At 35.8% G+C, this 23,705-nt stretch overlaps 1 protein-coding gene across 1 annotated transcript; it reads right to left on the bottom strand.

Moving 5' to 3' along the window:
* Nucleotides 1–266: 266 nt before the first annotated feature.
* RPF1 (ribosome production factor 1 homolog) lies at nt 267–23,425 on the bottom strand. The gene is made up of 9 exons (XM_080801420.1): nt 23,156–23,425; nt 21,663–21,719; nt 19,899–19,979; nt 10,887–10,982; nt 10,178–10,331; nt 2,169–2,251; nt 1,573–1,754; nt 1,251–1,377; nt 267–631 (listed from the first exon to the last, which is right to left on the bottom strand). Exons 1-9 carry the CDS (start codon nt 23,381–23,383, stop codon nt 590–592), a joined length of 1,050 nt encoding a protein of 349 aa, XP_080657546.1. The 5' UTR covers nt 23,384–23,425; the 3' UTR covers nt 267–589.
* Nucleotides 23,426–23,705: the final 280 nt, after the last annotated feature.

Raw genomic sequence — 23,705 nt, forward strand, 5'->3', positions numbered from 1 at the left:
TTTCAAACATTTCTTGAGTGGAATATTATAGTACAATGTAATGAGGTACAAAGGACCACGAGAAGAACCAAGGTTTAGCTTCAGTAATTTGCAACTGTTAAGTCCTTGGTAAACCATTTTTGCTTTAAAATTTTTACCATTCTGAAAGGCTTAAGGAAATATTAAAACATTCCACAAACCTGGCCTCCCAGTATATAGTCATGCAAGAAACAGAATTAAAGTTACGTGCTAGGTCCAAGATTAGTCTGATAGAAAACTATTGGGTTAGTGTCTACCAAGAACTGTTTTATTTTCTCTCCAGACCACATGTTCCATGAAAGTACACATGGGAAAGTTAGTTTGAATCGTGATTCCAACTTAAAATTACCTACAAATAAAAATTTTTAGGAAACTTAAGCTGCAACTTCTAAATTCACCAAAATGACTTTTATTTGTATTTGCTACAGTGAATGGTAATTCATGGCGCTTGGTATTTTGTCCACACATGAAAAGGTTTAGGAAACCAGTAAATGACATTCTGAAAAGGGTCTTCTGTCATAAATTCAAGATAGGTCCATTTAGCACAATTCAATACTATTCCTTCAGTATTTCATAAATGGAATTTTCTTCTACTTGTATCCATTTCCCGGGGCTGAAATTAGAAGAAAAAAAAGAATGTAAACAACTTATAGGTTAACAATCCTAAAAACAAAAAACACAAAAAACCCTTCTGGGTCCATTTCAGAGACTGAACTGTCTAGATCTAATAAAAGTATTAGAAATTGCTGTTCTAATATGTGTGTGTATAACATATATAAAATTTTGAAGTAAAAATCATACCTAAGTGAACTGTTGCTTATCAGAAAAGAGATAGGTTTTAAAATATTGAAGTTTTCATTTCTGATTTAAAATGATCTCCAAACTTCTACAAAATGTCTATAGCAATAGTTTTTAAACATAGACAAGAATCATAACACTGGCTTATAAAAGAGTGCTGGACCCCACTCCCTAAGCTGCTGATTTGGTAGGTCTATGGCCCAACAATCTGCCTTCCTAATTCTAGGTGATGCTGCGGGCCACTTTTGAGGACCACTGATCTTTAGGATAATTCAAATGAACCAGGGTTCATCACCAGACCAAAACTCTTTTGAACTTATGGAGGTCAGAAGCATAACTTGAGATGTAAGTACTCAAAGCATAAAGTACATGGTTTCCTTCTCATTCCATTCTTTAAAAATGATCTAAGTGGCTTTTGAAATAAGGCACATTACCTTATGGACCCATTCATATTCTCCATATTTAGAATCAAAGGTTCCTTTCTGAAGAGATCTTAATTTTAAGGTAAAACGTGGTCCAAGTTCTTGAATTCCCACTTTCTTTTCACTCTTGAATATGTACCTTCAAAGATAAAGCAAAGAATTAAGGGAAAACAGTCTGAATGAATGAAATGTAATTTCTTCAATGTGATAGAGTTCAAAAGAAAATTTATTTCTCATCTATGATATTTGTCACAATATATTAGAAAACATGTTTACACTGAAATGTATTTCATGATTTAAGTCAAAGTCTAAGGAGTTAAAGTACCTTCCTCACCTATGAAATCTGAAGAAGATATAGTCCCGTTGATTGTGGAATGTGGCAACCTGCCTTCCAATAAACTGCGGATTATGGGGAAAGAGAGATGCAAACATACGTCCAACTGAATGACCCAGCCTCGTTGTAAAGTTATTCAAAATTATTTCAGGTATGTGTTCTGTAGGATCCTTGCCTCTTCTCTGGAAAAATGGAAAAAAAAAAATCACAACAAGGAATTAATCTATATCCTGATACTGCAAGTTCAAGTTTCAGAATTTACGTGACAAACTGAAAAATTTTAAAGGTGTCTTTCTTGATGACAAACTATCATGTATGACTTATCAGTCTCATGAAGTAATAAAATAGATCTAAAATTATTTGCAGTGACTGTACCAAAAAGTCCTGCTAGAAAGTAACCTGTTTCATAGTAATGAAGGCTACTGCCTGTCTGCCATAACTCAATTACAATCTCACAAGAAAACTGCCCGTAGATAAAACTTGATTTAAGCAGAAGGACAAATGCCATTATAAAAGCAATTCGATCTGTAAGTTAGAGTTGACTAAGCATATACTGCAAGCAGATCAAAGCCAATTAAGGAATGAATAAAACTTACCTTAATTTCTTTACGCAAACGAACACTGCTCATTTTAAAATGAGCAGTTGGGCCATTTGGCAAGTGGCTTAGAATTAATCCATCTGTTCAAAAAGCTAAGAAAACATTGAACTCTGTAATTTAAATCTTAAATTGTATAAATACCTGGTCCTCTGACCAAAGGCTCCTAAAATTTGTAGCTAGGTGAAAAGGTAGATGTGTGTATGCCTCTGGGTTAACAAAGTTCCTTACCATACTCAAAACTAAAGCCCCGTAAGTCAACCCAAATATTAAAACAACAACAACAACAAAAAACCAGATTAAGCTATAGTAGTCCCACTTTTTCTCTTCACAATATGACAAATGAGTCATCACCCTCAACAGGATATGTTGGGTATTCAGCTAAACCAGGTGAAAAGAGCTTATGCCCACTACCCCCAAACAAGAATGATAAGATGAGATTCTAGCATAATTTTAGCACTGCAAACAAAAGAGTTTACCTCCATGTTCAGAGACTTTATAACCCTAAAAATGCACTTTTATACATAAACACATTTATATGTATATTTTTTATAGATTTGTAGGGTTAATATATGCTGTCAGCTTTGAATACTGTCCCATAAGACTGGAGACTCAGCCCTCTTCTTGAAATCAAAGTTAGTGTTTCTCAAAAGACAAGTTTTATTCTTGGGATTACTGTGCCACAAATTAAAATCAACTAATTAATAACCATTTACTGACGATCTACTACAGAGACTTTTTTTTAAATTTAATTTTATTTCTTTTCAGTGTTCCAGAATTCATTGTTTATGCACCACACCCAGTGCTCCATGCAATATGTGCCCTCCATAATACCCACCACCAGGCTCACCCAACCTCTCACCCCTTCCCCTCCAAACCCTCTGTTTTTCAGAGTCCACAGTCTCTCATGGTTCATCTCCCCCTCCAATTTCCCCCAACTCACTTCTCCTCTCCATCTCCCCAATGTCCTCCATGTTATTCCTTATGCTCCATAAGTGAGTGAAACCATATGATACTTGACTCTCTCTGCTTGACTTATTTCACTCAGCATAATACTACAGAGGCTTCTGTCAGACACACTAAACTATAAATTAAGTATACTTCAATTGGTAGAGTTAGCAGCCAAAAGGCTTTAAATGTCTGAAATGCAGCTACCCATACAACATTCTTCAAGTCTTCGTAACACAATTTGATTCTTCCAAATACTGAACCTTTAAAGAGGTCAGAATCAGACTATTCCAAATTATCTTCACACAGTTTTACAAAACAGATGTTGCCATCTTTTTATAAAAGCATCAACATTCTCCCATTAAAAAAAACAAAAAAGCAAAAACATTCTCCCATTAGCCCATGGGTTATCTTCAAATACTTCCTTCCCTTACCAAATCCTATTTACTGCTTTTACCCTCATAAGTTCCTCACTTCCATAGCCTCCTTTTTTTTTTTTTTTTTTAAAGATTTTTATTTATTTGACAGACGAAGATCACAAGTAGGCAGAGAGGCAGGCAAGGGCGGGGCAGGGAAGCAGGATCCCTGCTGAGCAGGGAGCCTGATGCGGGGCTCGATTCCAGGACCCTGCAAACATGACCTGAATCAAAGGCAGAGGCTTTAACCCACTGAGCCACGCAGGTGCCCCCACAGCTGCCTCTTTACCCTTACTGTTATTCTCTTAGTTGAGGTCCTTGAGAATTTCCACCTATATTAAAACAGTTGGTCTGACCTCTCTCACCATTCCAAGTACATTTTCCAAGACTGTAAATCAAGTTTACATGTAGTAAGATATGGAATACAACTCTCATTTTATCTGTACCATGGTTTCTCATGCTAAGTGAAAAACGAGATATACCTTGAGTCTTGACAGCTGTAGCTAATTTCATTCTACTCTTACCACTGCTCACCTACAGAACAAAGACATCAGTACAGCTCTCATGTGGCCCCAAACCACCTTTCTAATCTCCCTTTATGCCTCCCTATGTTTCCTAACTGGTAGGCACTGACACAATCTCTTCTACACCACACATATTAATACTACTATGTATTTTTTGTTCATGCTATTTCAAATACCTGCAATCTTTAACTCATCTACTAAGGCCCACTTCACCAATTAGTTCCTTTATGTTTGTTACTGTTTTATATATGCAGGTGCACCCATGTTGGGTGCGTATTTACAATTGTTAGATCTTGTTCAACTGTCCCCTTCCATTATGATACAGTGCTCTTCTACATCTCATTACAGTCTTTGGCTTAAAGTCTAGTTTTAAGTCTGATATAAGCATTGCTACGCCATTTTTTTTTTTTTTTTTTTTTTACATCCATTCGCTTGATAAATGTTTCTCCATCCTCTCAGTTTCAATCTGCATGTGTCTTTAGGTCTAAAATGGGTCTCTTGTAGGCAGCATAGAGATGGGTCTTCTCTATCCATTCTGAAACCGTGTATCTTTTGATTAAAGCGTTTAGTCCATTTTCATTCAGAGTAATTACTGATAGATATGTATTTAGCGCCACTACTTGTTTTGTCACTGTTTCTGGAGATTTTTCTACTCAAAGAGTCCCCTTTAATATTTCTTGCAGGACTGGTCTAGTGGTCACAAACTACTTTAAGTTTTTGTTTGGGAAACTCTTTATCTCTCCTTCTATTCTGAATGATAGCCTTGCTGGACAGAATGAACATTATTGGCTTAATATTTTTCCCATTCAGCACTTTGAATATACCATGCCACTGCCTTCTGCCTTGCCAAGTTTGTTGAGAAATCTGCACCTAGCCTTCCCTTGTTAAGTTAGGCACTTCTTTTGTCTTACTGGTTTTTAAGACTTTTTTATAACTATATTTTGAAAATTTAATTACAAAGTATCTTGGTGTTGGTCTGCTTTTGTTGATTTTGATGGGAGTTCTCTGTGCCCCCTGGATGTGGATGCCTATTTCCTTCCCCAGGTTAGCAAAGTTTTCAACTATTATTTCTTCAAATTAATTTCCTGCCCTTTTTCCTCTTCTGGCACTCTATAGGTATTATTATGTTTGATGGAGTCACTCAATTCCCTAAATCTGTTCTCATGTTCCATAACTCTTTTGTTCAGCTTATTTCCCATTATTTTGTGTCTTTTATATAATTTATCCATCCTTCTGCCTCTTCCAGTCTTGTATTCATTGTATCCAGCCTGTTTCCAGTCTCAGTTATTACATTTTTCATTTCTGACTCTTTAATCTCTATGGTAAGGACCTTCCTGAAATCTTCCATTTTTTTCTCAAGCCCAACGAATATCCTTGATTGTTGTTTTAAATTCTCTAGCAGACGTGTTACCTTTATCTGTTTCACTTAGATCTCTGGCTGTGACATTATCTTCTTTCATTTGGGTAAATTTCTCCATCTGGCATTTTGTCAAAGTCTCTGCCTTCTTTTGTGTTAGAAAGCCCATTATGTTTCCTGCTCCAAATAGTAATGGCTTTAGAAGTAGAGGCCCTATAAGGTCCAGGGCCTGGCACTTTAGGGGAGTGTCTCTGGTGTGTGCTCTATTGTTGTGTTTTGGCTGCTCTGTCCTTTAGGCCAATTATCTGCAGAGGCTCTCCTTGCCTGCTGTGGGCAGTAGTGGTCCTTGGCCAAACTATATTAAGTTTTAACTAGGTGGGCTCTGATCTGTTTGTGAAGTGAGACCTGACATTACTTCCACTAGAACTGAAGCCCTGCAGAACTCTGGTCAGGAGACGTGGTGCTGGTCTTCTAGGGAAGGAGCTTGCCATGCTCGGACTGAAGCAAGCTTGACCAAGAAGTGCAGTACTGTAGGCCTACTTCAAATGCCACCTCTTTTTATAGAGTTAAAATTAAGCTTTAAATCTCACCTGTCACTGTTACTTAACTTTAGCACCTGTCACTTATTTGAGTTATAATCATGTAAATGACTTTCTTCCCAACTAATCTGTTAACTCTTAGAAGACAGATTTCTTGGGGGCACCTGGGTGGCTCAGTGGGTTAAAGCCTCTTCTTTCGGCTCAGGTCATGATCCCGGGGTCCTGGGATCGAGCCCAGCATCGGGCTCTGCTCAGCAGGGAGCCTGCTTCCCCCTCTCTCTCTGCCTGCCTCTCTGCCTATTTGTGATTTCTCTATCAAATAAATAAATAAAATTAAAAAAAAAAGACAGATTTCTTACTGATAAATAGTAGTGCATACTACCCAGCAGATTATCAGTAATATTTGAATTCTTCCCGACTTCTCAAATTTCATGAGCTATAGCCAAAAAGAATTTCTGAATCATTTGCACACTGAAAAAAAAGTAATGAAATCTCAGGGGGCTAAGAAAAGTAACGGTAATTTCCTCTAACCTAAATCAAGACTTGAATCCTTCCTAAAACATTCCCACTGAATTGTTTCTGTCAAAAGAAAACTACAAAATGCAAAATTATCAATTCCGAAGTACCTGCACTGTACAAAAAGCTTTCCTTATGTTACTGCTAATTCCAAACATAAACCATGAAGAACAGGAGTCATTATCCCTATTTCAGTAACAAGGAAAAGGGGTTGAGATGGGTTAGGCAGATTAACCCAAATTTCAGAGCTAGGTGGCAGACCTTAAGGGTGGGATCACACCTGTGCACAAACCCTAATGCATAGGAGGCATTCTGTTATAAAGACTGAGGTGAAACTTTTAATACCTTCCCAAACGTCAAGAACGCAAAACAGTTTACAAGTTGCCAAAAGTACAGCACAAAGACTTACCTAGCTCAAATTTCCATTTAGAAATACCAAATAGAGGATGTAGGTCTCTCCAGAAAAAACTTCCATGCTTTCCCCTATACCATAACATTTATTAAAATGCCTACAACAAACCACGCATTAAGCCTTGGAAACATACATTTAATGTGACCTTTGTGGGAACCCTAAAGATTTGGTACTATCTCATTTTAAAATATGAGAAAACCGAGTACCCAAGAAACTTGACAAAATTACAAAAGCAGCAAGTAATGAAGTCTGTATCTGACATCCCACCTGTCTGACCCAAAGCCACTAGACTACAGTTTAGACAGTTGACAAGGCTCTTTTCTAGAAGAAATCAAAAGTTTGTATCTCCATAAATTTCCACCATGTGGCACTACTCTTTTACAGCAGCCCTTCCAGTATCTTATCATGCCTCCATATTCTAATTTTATACAGGCCAAATATCCTCAATTCTTTCAACTTTTCTCCAAGTGTCATCATTAGAAATCATGACTTACTATTTGTAAGCCCATGTTAAGCCTCTAGGAATCACACTAACATTTCTATTATGTGCCTACAAATTATTCTCCTTTAAATTATTCTACATGTTTTTTTTCTGGATCATGGCAAATACTAACTAGCAGTCCTCTTTCCCTCTCCTTCCATTTGCCTGTCTTATATCTTGCTCAGAGTAGCAAAGTCTCATTTACAAGTTTGTGCAGATATTCTTTGAAAGCAGGATATGTGACCTTATTCAGAGTGTCTAGGCCTTAAATCTTTTTAACCAAGATGGACTTCCAATGCCCCTTACCAATGTTCTTATTAGTCTTAAAGACCATTCTCTTTTAAGAGAACACAGAAGCAATTTAGGTCTGCTTTTCTAGCTTCTTCCAACACTTTGCCATCAACTGCATTACTACATATCAAATAGGAAAGAAAATGAAGTATCTTTGAAATTATAAAAATCAACATCCAGGGGGGCCTGGGTGGCTCAGTCGGTTAAGTGTCTGCCATTGGCTCAGGTCATGGTCCCAGGGTCCTGAGATCGAACCCCATGTCAGGCTCCCTGCTCAGCAGAGGCCTGTTTCTCCCTCTTGTCCCAGCTTGTGCTCTATCTCTGATACTATCTCTCTCTAATAATAAATAAAACCTCAAAAAAAAAAAAATCAACATCCAGGCAAGATTATACTTATAAAAATTCTATTCATTAGGACTTTTAAAAACTGCATAATTCCATACTTAAAACTTACAATCATGGGATACCCATCACATGCTTATATGTGTGTGCATATACATATTTATGTGTATAGGAATATAATCTTAGACTTGAATTAATTAGTCTAGTTATTCCTTAATATAAATTTGGTCTTTTTACTGATGGTACCTTAATGATATGAATTTACCCTACAAGGTATTAATACATTTTGGGAAAAAGACAATATAATTTTATAAGGAAAAGAGAACATAAGCTTTCTAAAGGCAACAGATGGTGTTAAGTGAAACTTTGTACCTATATAAAATACCTAAACTAAAACAAGGATCAGTGTTTATTGAACTGATGAATGCCTGCTAGCAGCCATAAAATGGTAATCGTTTTTTAACTGCCAAAAACAGAGAGGAACACAGACCTTGCCACTTTATTTTGGGAGACAGTTTTAAGAAGGCAGCAACTACATTAAAAACATCTCTTCTGGAATAGTTAAATATTCAAGAGATTTTAATTATTTGGGGTACATTAACCCATAATCTAATTTCTATAATATGGCCAACAAAAACATCACATCAGAAAGCTAGTTTTAGTCTATTTTAGTCTCTGGAAAGCAACTATGTAAATGGATAATGTCTTTAACTTATATTGAAAATAATAAGGCCCTAAAAGCTATTTATTAGGTTTTTAAAACATAGCTCTTAAACTATTAAAAAAAAAAAAAAGAAACACTCTTCATTGATTGAAAAAAAAAATGTTATTCTGGCAACAGGAAAATCCTGTCCCTATCTTTTATGAATCCTTAATAATTTTAATAACTTGACCCATGCAAATGATCATCTTTAAAATTAATAAGCTCACAGGGGAGCCTGGGTGGCTCAGTTAGTTAAGCTGCCAACTCTTAATTTTGGCTCAGGTCCTGATCTCAGGATCCTGGGATTGAGCCCTGTGCCAGGCTCCACACTCAGGGTTTGGCAGGCGTGGGGTGGGGGTGGGGGTGGGGATTTCTTTAAGGATTCACTCTCTCCCTCTGTTCCTCTCTCTGCTTGCTTCATGCACACTCTCTAAAAATAAATAAATAAATCTTAAAAAATTATATTACATTAATGAGCTCAGAGGCACCAACTGATAAATAAGGAAAGCAGCAGCAACAACGAAAACAAATCTAGGCATCTTTATGAGCTCTCTCATCTCCAAACAGGAAAAAATACCTTGGGTTCATGTCACACAGTGGCCTCAGATCTGAGACTCAAAGAACAAGGATAGAGTATTCTTGGCATCTGAAACAGTAGCAAATACATAATATGGGCTCAAATATCTACCTCAAAAATGTAACCCTGTGATACCACCTCTGGTAACATAAAATCTAGCCATATCAGACTAACTGCAGATCCCCAACTGGGTCAGCTCCATCAGGCCTCTGCCTTTACAAATAGTGTATCTGCACTGGGCACTTTTCTTCAAATTTATTCACCCATATTCACCTTAACTGAGCTTAGGCATCTTTTTCTGTCAAGTCCCTCCTCCCTGATATCCCCAGGGCAGATTTTACCAGACTGTGCACTATATCCTGAATTTCTCTCTTTAACTGAACTATCCATGCTACGGTTTTGTAAGTTTACTTATCTATTTTCTCTTACTAGATTACAAACTCCCTGAAGCTCCTATTTATTTCTCCATCTTTTACTAAGGATTAAAATAATGTCAGCCTGTAGCATTTACTTGATGAATACTTGCTAAATGAAAAGAAAAAAATTAGTTCATAGAATCTTAGATACATAATTTTCTAGCTTAAAAAATTATATGTTCTTGGGGCGCCTGGGTGGCTCAGTGGGTTAAAGCCTCTGCCTTCGGCTTGGGTCATGATCCCAGGGTCCTGGGATTGAGCCCCACATCGGGTTCTCTGCTCGGCAGATAGCCTGCTTCCCTCTCTCTCTCTGCCTGCCTCTCTGCCTACTTGTGATCTCTGTCAAATAAATAAATAAATAAATCTTTAAAAAAAAAATTCTATGTTCTTAAAGTTATAGAAAACATTTCCTTATTCTTTCAAATGTATTTTAAAAGGGGATGAAGGTGAGACAGGAAAACTTCTTTAATAAAACAAAAAAGGATACTTGGTGTTTTACGATCTTCATTAATAACGATCAGATCTGTGAAATCTCTTGAAATGCACTGTGGAATAATTTTTTTCAGAGCCAGTCCTCTTCTGTAATAAACATGTGAGTTTGGTATAACTGTGGAGAGCTGTTCACAGAGTCGTACTGTTCTCTGCAAAACAAAATAACAGAAATCTTTGACGGTGAGAAGGAATAAAAGTCTTAAGTGATATACATTTATAAGGAAAGAAGCAATGATTAATATATGTTATTAATAAAGGGCAAGAGTAGGGAAAGAATGAAATCTGAACAGTATTTAATCCTTTATTAAGGGCTGATCATCCTAAAGCACTGGTTCTCAACTGGGGGTTATTATGGCCCATTGGAGAACATTTGGCAAAAGAGGTTGTAACTGGTGGTAATGGTGGGGATGGCTGGTAGTGGTATCTAGTGCACAGAGGCCAGGCATGCTGCTAAACATTCTATAATGAAGGGGACCACCCCCATAATAACAAATTATGCAGCCCAGAATGCTAGTAGTGTTGAGGCCGGTAAACTCTACCCTGAAGAATCATGCTTAGAAATGTATAATTTTATTTAGCTTATTCATAGGTACTATCTATTGAAATTACTAATAATTGAACTCGGATATTCTGAAAGGAGTTCTTTTAAATAGTCTATGCGGGAAAATAAAGAATTCAATAACTATACTGATTGATATGTTTACCCCATGAGGTCTATCTGATGTTGTGATGAGAATCTTGGGAGAAGTTTGTCTGTTGAAGTAAGAAGCAAATTCATCTGTAGCTTCATCATAAGCAACCTGTGAACAGAAAAAAATACAATTTTTAAAAGATTTTATTTATTTATTTGACAGAAAGAGACATAACGAGAGAGGGAACACAAGCAGGAGGAATGGCAGAGGGAGAAGCAGGCTTCTTACTGAGCAAAGAGCCCAATGTGGGGCTCGATCCTAGGACCCTGGGATCATGATCTGAGCCAAAAGCAGACGCTTAATGACTGAACCACTCAGGTGCCCCTGAGAAAAATATAATTTTATATCAAACATACTCTACTACTAGGCCAAAATTTTAAAAGTAGCTCCAGCAGGATTCTATGGCATGGACTACCTCCCTGACTGATAGGGGATTTAAAGAAAGCCAAGAGGGACTTACATTAATGGCAACATGAACAGGCTGAATGATTTTCTATTTGTAGAATATAAGTATAAAACTGGAAAAAATTGTCAAAAAACAATTTCAAGACACAAACTGAGCTGTGCTTATTCTTTTAAAATTTATTTATTTATTTGAGTGTGTGTGTGTGTGTAAGCAGGGGGAGGGGCAGAGGAAGAGGGAGACAATCTCAAGCAGACTCCCTGCTGAGAGCAGAGCCCAATGCAGGACTTGATCTCATGACCCTGAGATCATGACCTGAGCTGAAATCAAGAGTGAGTTGTTTAACCAAATGAACCACTCAGGTTCCCTGAGCCATATTCATTCTTGAAAAAAGGCTAGGGCTATGGGGCAAGGACATCAGGAATCTTGCTAAGAACTATTCCATTTCTTCCATCAACATGGCTGAGAAAATACTAACTTTATTAACTTTAGGTTTGATGGTAGGCAAGAACTGGCAATCTTGAATCTAAGGGTGGTGGACTAGATTGGGGGTAGGTGGGTCTGAAAACTCTTGTTTTGCTAGTCCAAGGTTACTGGGCCAGTTCAGGGTCGATGTGGATCAGTCAGAAATGTAGAGCTAAGGAAGTGAAAGAGCCACAGAGGGGCTGAAATAATCTCCACAAAATCCCTGGCTGACAGCTAAACTACATACACATGGGAGAGTTCTAAGAAACCAGTTCACATGAAAGGCCAGGGAGACTTGAGAACTGGCTCCAACTTTGAATGCAATCCTCAACCCACACTCAGCTCAGTTGACAGAAGTTTGGAAGCTCAAGGTATCTCAACACAGTATCCACCCAAAGCGCAGGCTTACCATTAAGCCACACAAACACAGGGACAATCTCTAGGGAGGCAGGTTAAAAACAATAAAAAAAACAAAAACAAAAAAAGACAAGTAGAGACATACAGTGCTGATAAAGGAAATTCAACTTTTAATGTTTATGGGCCCGGCTCCTGGGCTCCCAAGGAAGCCAAACTTTTACCAAGGTCAGAATGACTTCACTAAACTTCAAAGCATGGGCTCTCTGCCCCCAACACACACTATATATTTGCTTTGTGTTTTTTTTTTTTTTTTAAGATTTTATTTATTTATTTGACAGAGAAAGAGATCACAAGTAGGTAGAGGCAGGCAGAGAAAGAGGGGGAAGCAGGCTCCCTGCTGAGCAGAGAGCCCGATGTGGGACCTAATCCCAGGACTCTGAGATCATGACCTGAGCCGAAGGCAGAGGCTTTAACCCACCGAGCCACCCAGGCACCCTATATTTGCTTTGTTAACAAATACCTTTCTAAAAGAACATTTTAAACTAAAGATGAGTAAAATTCTCCCTAAGTTCCGTTTCCATACCTCCAAAGCCTTCAACCTTGCACACACTGAAACCATAAGATGAAATTTGTAATTTTCTGAATGTCTTTTGTCATGATGATTTATAACTCACGATGTAACAAAAATATATATAACCCTGAATTAGGGTTTCCTTCTCCAGAGTACTCTTCTTTGTCAAAAGTGTATATCCTGTAAAGCCTTCCTCAACTGGGCTCTTTTTCTTTTTCTTTTTTTTTAATAGAAATTCTAAAAGATTTGTTCATTTTGCATTGAGTCATTACACAGATAGATAGATGGGGAGGATAGAGTCATTACACAGTTTAAATCCAGGCAAGTTACTAGAACAAAAAAAAAATCAGTAACTCAAAAAATAAAACAGTCCAGAGTGTCCAGCTTTCAGCCAAAAAATTAGGTACTTAGTATAACTAATAATCAGGAAAAAAGCAACCAATAAAAACTGTCTCTGAGCAGGTCTAGATGTTGAATTCAGTGAAAATTTCAAAGCAGCCATAATAAATATATTCAAGAAATTAAAAGAGGGGCTTAATGTAGATCTAAGATGGCAAAAGAATCAATGAATTTGAAATTAGATTAATAAATACCCAATCTGAAAAACAGAGAAAACAATCATTTAAAAAGGAACAAAACTACAGAAACTACAGAAAACTATAGGACTATCTTAGCCATTTTAAGAGTGTGAAAAGGAAGTCTTTGGGGCACATGGGTGGCTCAGTCCCTTAAGCGTCTACCTTTGGCTCAGGTCATGACCAAGCCCATGCCAGGCTCCCTGCTCAGCGGGGAGTCTGCTTCTCTCTCTCTCTCCCTGCTCCTCCTCTCTTTCAAATAAATAAATACAAGATCTTAAAAAAAAAAAAAAAAAAAAAAAAAAGGAAGTCTTTGAAGGAAAGAGAAGGTAGAAAAAAGTATTTGAAGAAATAATGGGTGAAAATTTCCAACATAAGGCCATAAGCGCAACAAGCCCCAACAGGATAAAAAGAACAGCAACATTAGCACATCAATGTCACACTGCTAGAAGCCAAAAACAGAACATTTTGAAAGAAAAAAGAAAAATCATATGCAAGGGAGCAACTATTAAAATGGCTGATTTCTCATCAGAAATTATGAAGGTCAAAATATAATAGTGTATGTTCCAAATACTAAAAGAAAAAAAAGTCAACCAAGAATTCCTTAATTTGCAAAATTCTTTCAAAACTGAAGGCAAAATAAGCATATTTTCAAATAAACAAAAATGAGACAGTTAGCTATTAGATCTATTATAAAAACAAAAACATAAGGAGATTCTACAAGCTGAAAGAAAATGACACCAGATGGTAACTCAGATCCAAGGAAAAGAAGAGCACTATAAATGGTAAATACAAAGGTAACCATGAAAGACTTTTTGTCTGTGTATGTGTAAACTTTTAAGCTATACTGGTGTAACCTGTTATACTTCATCAGCATCATATCTGTATTTACTTGAAGTAGATTTTGATAAATTAAAGAAGTTATGCTCTAATTCCTAGAGAAACTGCTAAAAGAATCCTAAACATATAACTCAAAAGATTAAAAGGAATTAAAATAGCACACTAAAAAATATTTTTTAATATAAAAGAAAGCAGTCAAGGAGGAACAGAATAAAAATACATAAAACATATTAAAAAAGCAAAATGGCAGATGTAAATATAACTACATCAATAGTTAACATTAAATACTAATTGTTAGATTGAATAAAAGAGCAATATCCAACTATACACTGTCTGTGACATTTTAAATTCAAAGATATAAACTCATCAAAAGCAAAAGCATGAAAAAAGAATAGTAACCATAAGAGAGTTTAGGTGGCTATGTGAAATGAGATAAAATAGACACTAAGTAAAGAAATGTTGCAATGAACAATTTAAGGGAAGGGACAACAAGGGATATACTGGATTATAAATCAATATACTATGAAGATATAATAATTATAAATGGACTCATACCTGAAGGAAAGTTAAAACAAAAAAAATTTAAAAACAGGTATGTACCTAACAAAAGAACCCGCAAAGACAAGAAGTAAACTGAAAGGAATGAAATAAGTGAATAATTCAAAAATTATAATTAGAGATTTCAATATCCTCTCAGTAACTGATAAAATTAGAAATTCAGCAAGTACACAGAAAATAGGAACAACACAATCAACCAACTTAAAACAACTCTCTTAACAATCCACTTCGAAACAGCACAACATTCTTCAAAAATAGATCTTGCGCTAGAACACAGAATAGTTTCTTTACTTGAAAAGGACTAAAATCAAACAGAGTATGTTCCAGAACCACAGTAAAATTAAGTTAGAAATCAACAGCAGAAATATACCTGCGAAATCCTCAAGAAACTGAACACACTTCTTGATAATTGATGAACCAAAGAAGAAATCACAAGAGAAATCAGAAAATATCTTGAACAGAATGAAAATGAAAACACAACAAACATATCAAAATGTATGGGCTATGGCTAACGCAGTGCTTAGGAGGAAAACCATAGCTTTAGGTGATTATATTAAAAAGAAAGAAAAGTATAAAATTAGTAACGTAAGCTTCCATTTTAAGAAACTAGAAAAAGAATAAATGAACCTATGTAAGTAGAAGAAAAGAAATAATAAGGATCGGGGAAAAAAACTAATGAAATAAAACACATCAAGCAAAAACCAAACCAAACCAAACCAAACTCTGATGAAATTACATGAAGAATCAATAAATCTTTCAATATAAGAGATACTTAGATTTGAACCATAAGAAAGGAAACACATAAAAAAAAAAAAAGAAAGGAAACACATAAAACTTGAGGGATGTACCAAAAGTGGTATTTAGAGGGAATTTTGTGGACTTAACTGCTCATTATAAAAAGGAAGATGAAAAACAAGTTAATCAAATAAAAAGAATAAATTCAAGAGAGTAACAAGAAATAAATGGTAAGGTGAGATATAAATAAATTAGAAAACAAAGTTTCAAAATAGAGATGATCAGAAAAGTACTTTGAAAGAGTTAACAAAATAGATATTATCTCTGATAAAAAGCCCAAATAGATAATATTAGGAATGGAAAGGAGCATCACTGCAGTCTCCCTTATATATACAGATATACATATTCTAAACAGAGTACTGACAAACCAAAACAATGTGAAAAAGATAAAACATCTTAATTAAATTGAATTTATTCCAAGAATGCAAAAGAGATTTAACATTAGAAAATCTACTTCATTTCCTACATTCACACAGTAAAGGAGAAAAACTGCATTCATCTCAATATTTGCAGAGAAAAAGTACATAATTATTTCAACATTTGCAGAAAAAGCACCTTTTTTTTACATTTTACATTTGTTCGTGATAAAACAAACAATCCTGCCAGCAAGAAAATAAATGGATTTTCCTTAGCTCATAAGAAGAATCTACCATTAAAGACACAAACATTAATGATACATGTTAGAAGTATTCTCTTTAAAATCAGGAACATGGCACAGATAACACTATTGCTATTTCTATGTATTTGACATGCTGGAGGTTCTACTCAGCACAAAAGAAATTATCAATGGACTGAAAGTTATTTGCAGAAATGATTAGCTAAGCATGAAATGAAAACAATATTTAAACAAATGATTAGAAACAAATTTAGGTATACTGTTTAGAAGATCACAATACAAAAATCAATGGATTTTTATAAATCAGCAAATAAAACAATTTTCAGAAATGTGATTTACACTAATAAAAAACACAAAATATCCAGCAATAGCTCTAACAAGATTTATGTATAAAACTTGCATGAAGAAAATTACAAAATTCACCGAAATGCATTTTTTGTACAGAAAACTTACCTAAAAAAAAAACCATATAAATAGAACCCCTAAGTTATCTACTTTAACACGATTTATAATTTTATATGGCAGACCGAAGGTTCACAAAGTGAATATTCCTGAAGAGAGAGATTAGAGGATGGGGGTGGAGAGGGGCATTCTGCTCTAACAGATATCAAAACTTAGCATGAAAATAAATAAATTAGAAAATAAGTGATAAAGCAACAAGCTGACCAATTGCTCAGCAAAAGGCCAAGTATATATGGATACTTGATTTATGACACAGCATTATAATCCACTGTGGGAAAGGTTGTACTACTGGAAAAATGGTGCTGGGGAAACTGGTTACATATGGTGGGGGCAGGAAGTGGGGCAGAGGAGGAAAGAAAAATTGGTTTTATTTCTCATGCCAAACAAAGAAATCCATTCCTGATGATTAATCACATAAATGCAAAAATCCACTCAATTTTTTAAAGAAAAAAAAATGATCATATGAGAACATATGATCACAGGATAAAGATTTCTTAAATCTGACCCAAAAAACATTAAATATTAAAAATATTAAATTAAAAAAATTAAATTAAAAATTAATTAAATTAAAAAATTAAATTTTTAATTTTTAAATTTTAAAATTTTAATTAAAAATTTTAATTAAAATTTTTTAAAAATTAAATATTAAATATTAAAAATATTAAAAAACTTTTAAACTCAACTGTAACTCAAGTGTATTAAGGACTTTTATTCACCAAAGACAGCACAGAAAAAGTAAAAAGAGCATCCACAAATTGGAAGATACTTACATATAAAAGATTAGTATACAAAATATAAAAAGTTGTTCTACAAATCAGTAAAATAAAAAAAAATCAGTAAAAAAAATGGATTAATAAAACTGGGCAAAAGACATGAGGTGGCATAACTTTAGCAAAACACAGTGCATACATGTAAAGATGCTCAACCGCATTAGGAATCAAGGAAATGCAAATTCAAACCACAGTGAGATAGTCCTTTATCACTATCAAAGTATTGGTCAGAACGTAGATGGCCAGAAACACTGCCCTTACTCTATGCAAGTGAAAAATGATACAAGCACTAGTTTGGAAAACATTTTGGCACCACCATATAAAGGTGAATATTCACATACCTCGCGACCTAACAAATTCTCCCCTAGGTAAAATTTAGGAAAATTTCATATATATGTAGCCTCTAAACACCTGTGAATTCCAATTTATCTCCAGTCAAGACCCCTTCCATATCTTGTCAATGACAATTCCATCCTTCTATCCTTCTAATTAATTACTCAGGCTAAAAACCTCAATACCACCTTTGAATCCTCTTTTTCTCACATCCCACTTCCTATCTATCAAGAAATTCTACTGGCTCTAATTTCAAAATATACCTGGGGGAAAAAACCCAAACCTTAGTTAGAATCAAATTGATTCTCAACACCCATTGTAACCACTATAGCCCAAATCATCATCATAATCTTGGATTACTTCAGTAGCTTCTTAAGTATCTATTTCCCCCTCTCTAAATTACATTCTCAGTATAGCAACCAATTACTATTAAAAATTAAGTGTGATCATATCATCCCCCTGTTCAAAACACCAATGGTTCATTGCACTAAGTATAAAATGCCTATGTCCTCACGATGGTCAACCAAGCCACTGCTCTGGCCTCTGCTCTTCCCAATACTGGCCCTTCTTCTATAACCCTCTCTCTTGCTCACTTAGTTTCAGCATACTGGCTTCCTTGCTGTTCTTCAAAAACATACTAAGCATGCTCCTCCTGCCTTAGAACTTTTGCACTGTTTATGCAATAGTTTTTACATTCGTCATTCCTTGGAAACCAAGTGGGGCAGAACTGCAAGGAGGCCAATTTCTTTACATCCAAAAATAGCTGATTTCTCTATATCCTTCAAGTCTTTGCTAAAGGGTCATCTTCTCAATGAAGCCTACCCTGACAATCATTATATAGAACTGCAACCCTAATCAACAAAAAAATGGCCACTAGATATGACCACAATTGATTAAAAAGAAAAAAAGCATAAAAAGATGTTCAACTTCATTCACAACAAGTGAACAAAAAACTAAAACTACACTGAGATACAATCACCCATAAGACTGGAAAAAATTATTTGTAATTGCAAAATCTTGAGTGAAAGTTTGAATAGTACACATTTACATAATCTCAAAGCATACCCCCTCCCAAATACTTATTACAAAGGGAAAAACAGAAGCTATAATGGGAAAATCAACAATATATGACTCTAATAAGAGCATGAATTCCCACTTTTCTATTAAGTCTGAAATTATGTCAAACTAAATAAATCATACACACATACACACACATACTCCTATACATACAAAATTGCAAACTCTCTCTACTTCAGATAGTCCTCAGTCTACTTTATCCAGATTCTTTTTTAAGATTTACTTATTTTAGGGGAAGAGAGAAAGCACGCACATGTGGAAAGGGAGGGAGAGAGAAAATCTCAAGCAGACTCCCTGCTAACCACAGAGTCTGACCTGGGGCTCGATCTTGCAACTTTGACATCATGACTTGAGCTGAAATCAAGTTGGATGCTTAACTGACTGAGCCACCCAGGCACCCCTCTTTCACCCTAGTTTTTAACTGTAGTAATCTATCATCTGCTAACACATAATTTATTTTATTATGTTCATTGTTTATCTCTCTCCCTAGAATACAAGTTCTGGGTGGGCTGATATTTTGTATGTATATACGGCAGAGTGTTTGGTCCACTGGTGGAATCCAAGTCCCTAAAACAGATCCCAATACACAGCAGACGATCAATACACATTTGTTGGAAGACTGACAGATTGACTGAATGAATGACTATACCTAGAAATGTTAAGGAATGTCACAAACAGTACTATTTGAGAGCAAATATAACCAAAATCAAATCTGCTATACAAAAAAAAAAAAAAATTTAAAAACCTTGATTCTCTCACTGTACTGTCACCAAATAAAGGGAAAATGTGAAAAGTGACAAGTGGATGATAATCTTGAAACCAAAAGTTTTATGAGGACACAGAAAATATCACCAAATGTTATCCTTATATCAAAATGTCTAATACAACAAAAATCTATAGTATGAATAATGCTTTTCGAATGATATTAAAAATAGAACTATATAAGATACTAAATGACAAAAGTTTACCTAGGCATAAAATATCATACATTTCTAGAGAATAGAAATATATTTCTATGTTCTGCCTTTTTCTAGAACATTTGAGAAATTCAATTATGACATGATCTATAGCAAATATGCCAACATTATAGCTGAATCAGTCCATTATACAATTTCACCAGCCAGTACTTTTAAGTGTCAATATGTGAACAAATGATTTATCAACTGTGGCCATCCAAATTTATTTAAGGCTTATAACATTACCTCTTCATCATTAGGGTCTACTACAGTTTCATCATATACTCTCTGGTTGTCAATGGTCTTTGGTACAGGCTTTGGTGGAGCCTAAATAAAAGAAAAAAAATTAAGTTTTTAGAAGCAATTTACATTACTAATTTTGCAGTATGATTGGGGAAGAATAACAGAAATTTCCAAATAATCCAAAAACCAAATCTGTTCCTCATTCATCCCAATAATACTGAGTAAGAGGTTTTTAACTCTGAACAGAGCTATAAACATCCTAGAAGAAACGCTAACTGAATGAAATGACTTAATACCATGCAAAAGTACCTGAAAGAAGAAACTGGAATTAAAAGAATTATCCACTAAGAAGAATATTAAAACAGAACGAGAAAAATTACAGTTCACCCTTAAAAACATGGATTTGAACTGTGCAGGCCCACTTACACATGAATTTTTTACAGTACAAGAATATAAATGTATTTTCTCTTATCATTTTCTGAATAACATTTTCTCCAGCTTATTTTACAGTAAGCATATAGTACAGTAAGCATACAGTATATAATGCATATAACATATAAAATATGTGTTAACTGATTATTTACTCAGTAAGACTTCAGATCAATAGTAGGGTATTAGCAGTTAAGTTTTGGGGACTTTCAACTGTGCAGGAATGGAGATGGTCTGGAACCCATGTTGTTCGGGGGTCGGCTGTACAAAGGTGTATCTATATGCAGCTTTATTCCAGTACTTCCAGAAAGCTATGCAGAAATAAGTAACAAAGCTACGAGTCTATCTACTGAACTAGAAAGTTTGAGGCATTTACAGTAAGGAATGAAAGGGAGGAGCAATTTATATAAAAAATATGCAGCAGCACTATTATTAGTGGAAATGAACAGCAAATAGGGCCAATATCATACAAAAAGTTAATGACTACAACACTTCAACATAATGGAATACTGTTAGAACTGGCAACATGCACACTCAGACCAAAAAATTTGTAAATGAAATGCTAAGGAGCAGGAAGAGAGAACTGTAAGCACACAGTGACTAAAATAAATTCAAAACATATGTATGCTAGCAGAGATATGAAGAAGTATGAACTGATTAACTATTTGGGATTTTATTTATTATTCTATGAAACAAATACTGAGTTTAAAAAAAATTTTTTTAAAGGAGGCAGTTCTAGGAAGTCATCTTTCAGTTAAAGAAACAAGAATGGTGAAATTTCCAAATGGTGATCAGCATATTTGCTGTAATTGACTGAGTACTGAGAGTTGAGACTAATGTTGCCTGATAGGATTCTGCACATCAGAACAGTCTAATACTGGCAAGTCTGGCAAGTACTAGACTGGGGAGCTTCCCCATTCCCAAAGTCAGGAAGGTGAGTGTCTGTCTCTCAAACACATAAAATTAAGTAAAATAAGCACACTGAAGCAGACATACCATTTACGTGAAATTTTGAAAAAAATGCAAAACACCACTATTGTTTTCATCATTTAGGAATACAAAAAAAGAAGTGCACAGGAACAAAACACGGCAATTTCATAAGTGGTTATCTTTAGAGGGAAAAGCAATCAGGAAAAAGCATACAAAAGACTTTGAATATTATTTGCCAATGCACTGTTTCTAAGCTGGGTAGAGAATAGAAAGGGGTTTGTTATTTTATTTTCACATCTTTTATACACTTGTAATATTTTATAATAAATTTAGAAGTGATACAACATAAATATCAGAGAGCATTCCTCAACATAAGACAGAAAGCAGATGGCTAAATATTTTATTTACCTTATCACCAAGAGCTTCTCTCTCTCTCTTAAGTTTTTTCTTAATTGCCAACTTTTCCTAAAAAGTTTAAAGACAAGAACAATATTGAGAAACCACCAGTTACATCACAAACACATACTGAAACTATACATTACTAATGCTATAAATAAACTGAGAAATCTTTGTAATGTATTAAATATCCTAACACAGATTTTCATACCTAAATTATTGTAAACCAAATAAGCTGGCCAATCAATAAAACATAAATATCTTGCTCCTTCAAAAAGATCTAAATTAGCAAGCTCAAATATTTAAAGTTTTACTAGCTTTATCTTTAACTATAAAGTCCAACTTAAGTGAAAATGTAAAATGTATGCTTAAAAAAGTTAACAGGTTTTTCTTATTTCATTTTGCATTCCTAATAAGTTGTGTTCTAAAGAAAACCATGGGTATGCTGCTTACTTCTTTTGGAAAGTACTAAAAATAAATGAGAATGGGAGATACATTTTCAGATTGCTTCCAATAAACCACCATTTGTTATCCATAAATCTTACAATCAAAATATGCTTTCAAGATTATTAAGAACTTGCAGGCTGAATTACACCTGTAATTACTGTAAATCTGTACCTTCCCGAGATTTCTGAAGAGAATGCTTAATACACAACAGAAAGCACTCACCCCCCCCCCCCCCCAGTGCCTATCTACCCTCCACCCCTCATCAAGTTTCAGATGACAGTGTCAAGAAGACTTCTAGGAGACCCTTCCGGCAAACCTGCTCTCCTAGAGTGAGTTAGAGTATATATTCCAATAGCACTCTGACGCTTATTATGAGTAAGGCACAATCCACAGTCTCAAAAAATCCAGTATCTAGTAAGAGGAGCCAGGCAAGTGAAAAGAATATTGCGTGTGAACTTTTACGACGTATAAAGATAAACAGATGCTTGCTTCCAATTGCAATTTAACCACAGATAAGTACTGTGACCTTGAGTTTTATTTATCTCTTCATATTTATCCCTAGAACAGTATGAAGACAACGCTACAAATACCACTACTAGAGACTCTGCATAAATAATTTCGGTAAGAGTTGCCCAGGAATCAGAGAAGCATCACTTTGGGTTTATGTAGTGCCCGTTTTACAGATTCTAGGAATCAGCAAAGTTAGGCGGACCGGGCGAAGCATAGAGATGGGAGAATTTCGCGTTCCAGGTCTGGAGGGGTATTTTCACTGCTACGAGAGCAGGACTTCCTGCTTTCATTCTCAGAGGGGGAACCAAGAGGGGCTGAAAAGGAAGAGAATCCTTGACGCTCGGACAAAAAGCTGAAACCTAGAGAATGTCTCCAAAGCAGTGCGAGGGTACCAGGACGCAAGAACTTCAGCCTCACTCCTCCAGATTAATTATCTCCTCCCGCACGCCAGGCAAGCGCGACCACGCAAGTGCTATTCCCCGCCCCACCGTCAGGCGCGCGCGTGAATGATGCGGCGCATGCGCCCGGCCGCCTCCGCCCCGTCCTACCTTACGTTGCTGCTGCTTCCACCGCGTGAACATTAAATGTCGCCGTTGTTTGTTCTTAATTTCGGAAATGCTGAAGCCTGGGGGGAAGGCGGCCGCTTTCGGGGGTTGGACCCCGCTTTCCGTCGCTCCATCCTCAGCGACTGCAGCCTCCTGGGGCTCTTCGGCGGCCGCTTTCCGTTTCAGGCCTTTCTTTCCTCGGCTGCCGCTGTTATCCCCGGTCTTCGCCATGGTGTTTGCTTCCAGGCGTCTGTACGGAAACGGAAACAGCTTTCCCCCGTGACTCCCTCACTTAAACTTTTACTTCCGGGGTCAAAAAGTTCTTAAAGAAAAAGGTGGACTACTTTGTGATTTTTAGCCATTTAAGAAGGTGGCAAAATTTAGGGGCGCCTGAGTGGCTCCTTTGGTTAAGCGGTTAATCGTTCGCCTTCAGCTCGGGTCATGATCCCTGAATTCTGGAATTGAGCCCCTCATTACGTCCTTGCTTAGCGGGGAGTCGCATTCCACCTCTGCTCCTCCCCCTGCTCATTCTCTCTCGTTCTGTCTCTTAATA

This window comes from Martes martes (genome assembly GCF_963455335.1).
Source record: "Martes martes genome assembly, chromosome: 4".
In the NCBI taxonomy this organism is placed as follows: domain Eukaryota; kingdom Metazoa; phylum Chordata; class Mammalia; order Carnivora; family Mustelidae; genus Martes; species Martes martes.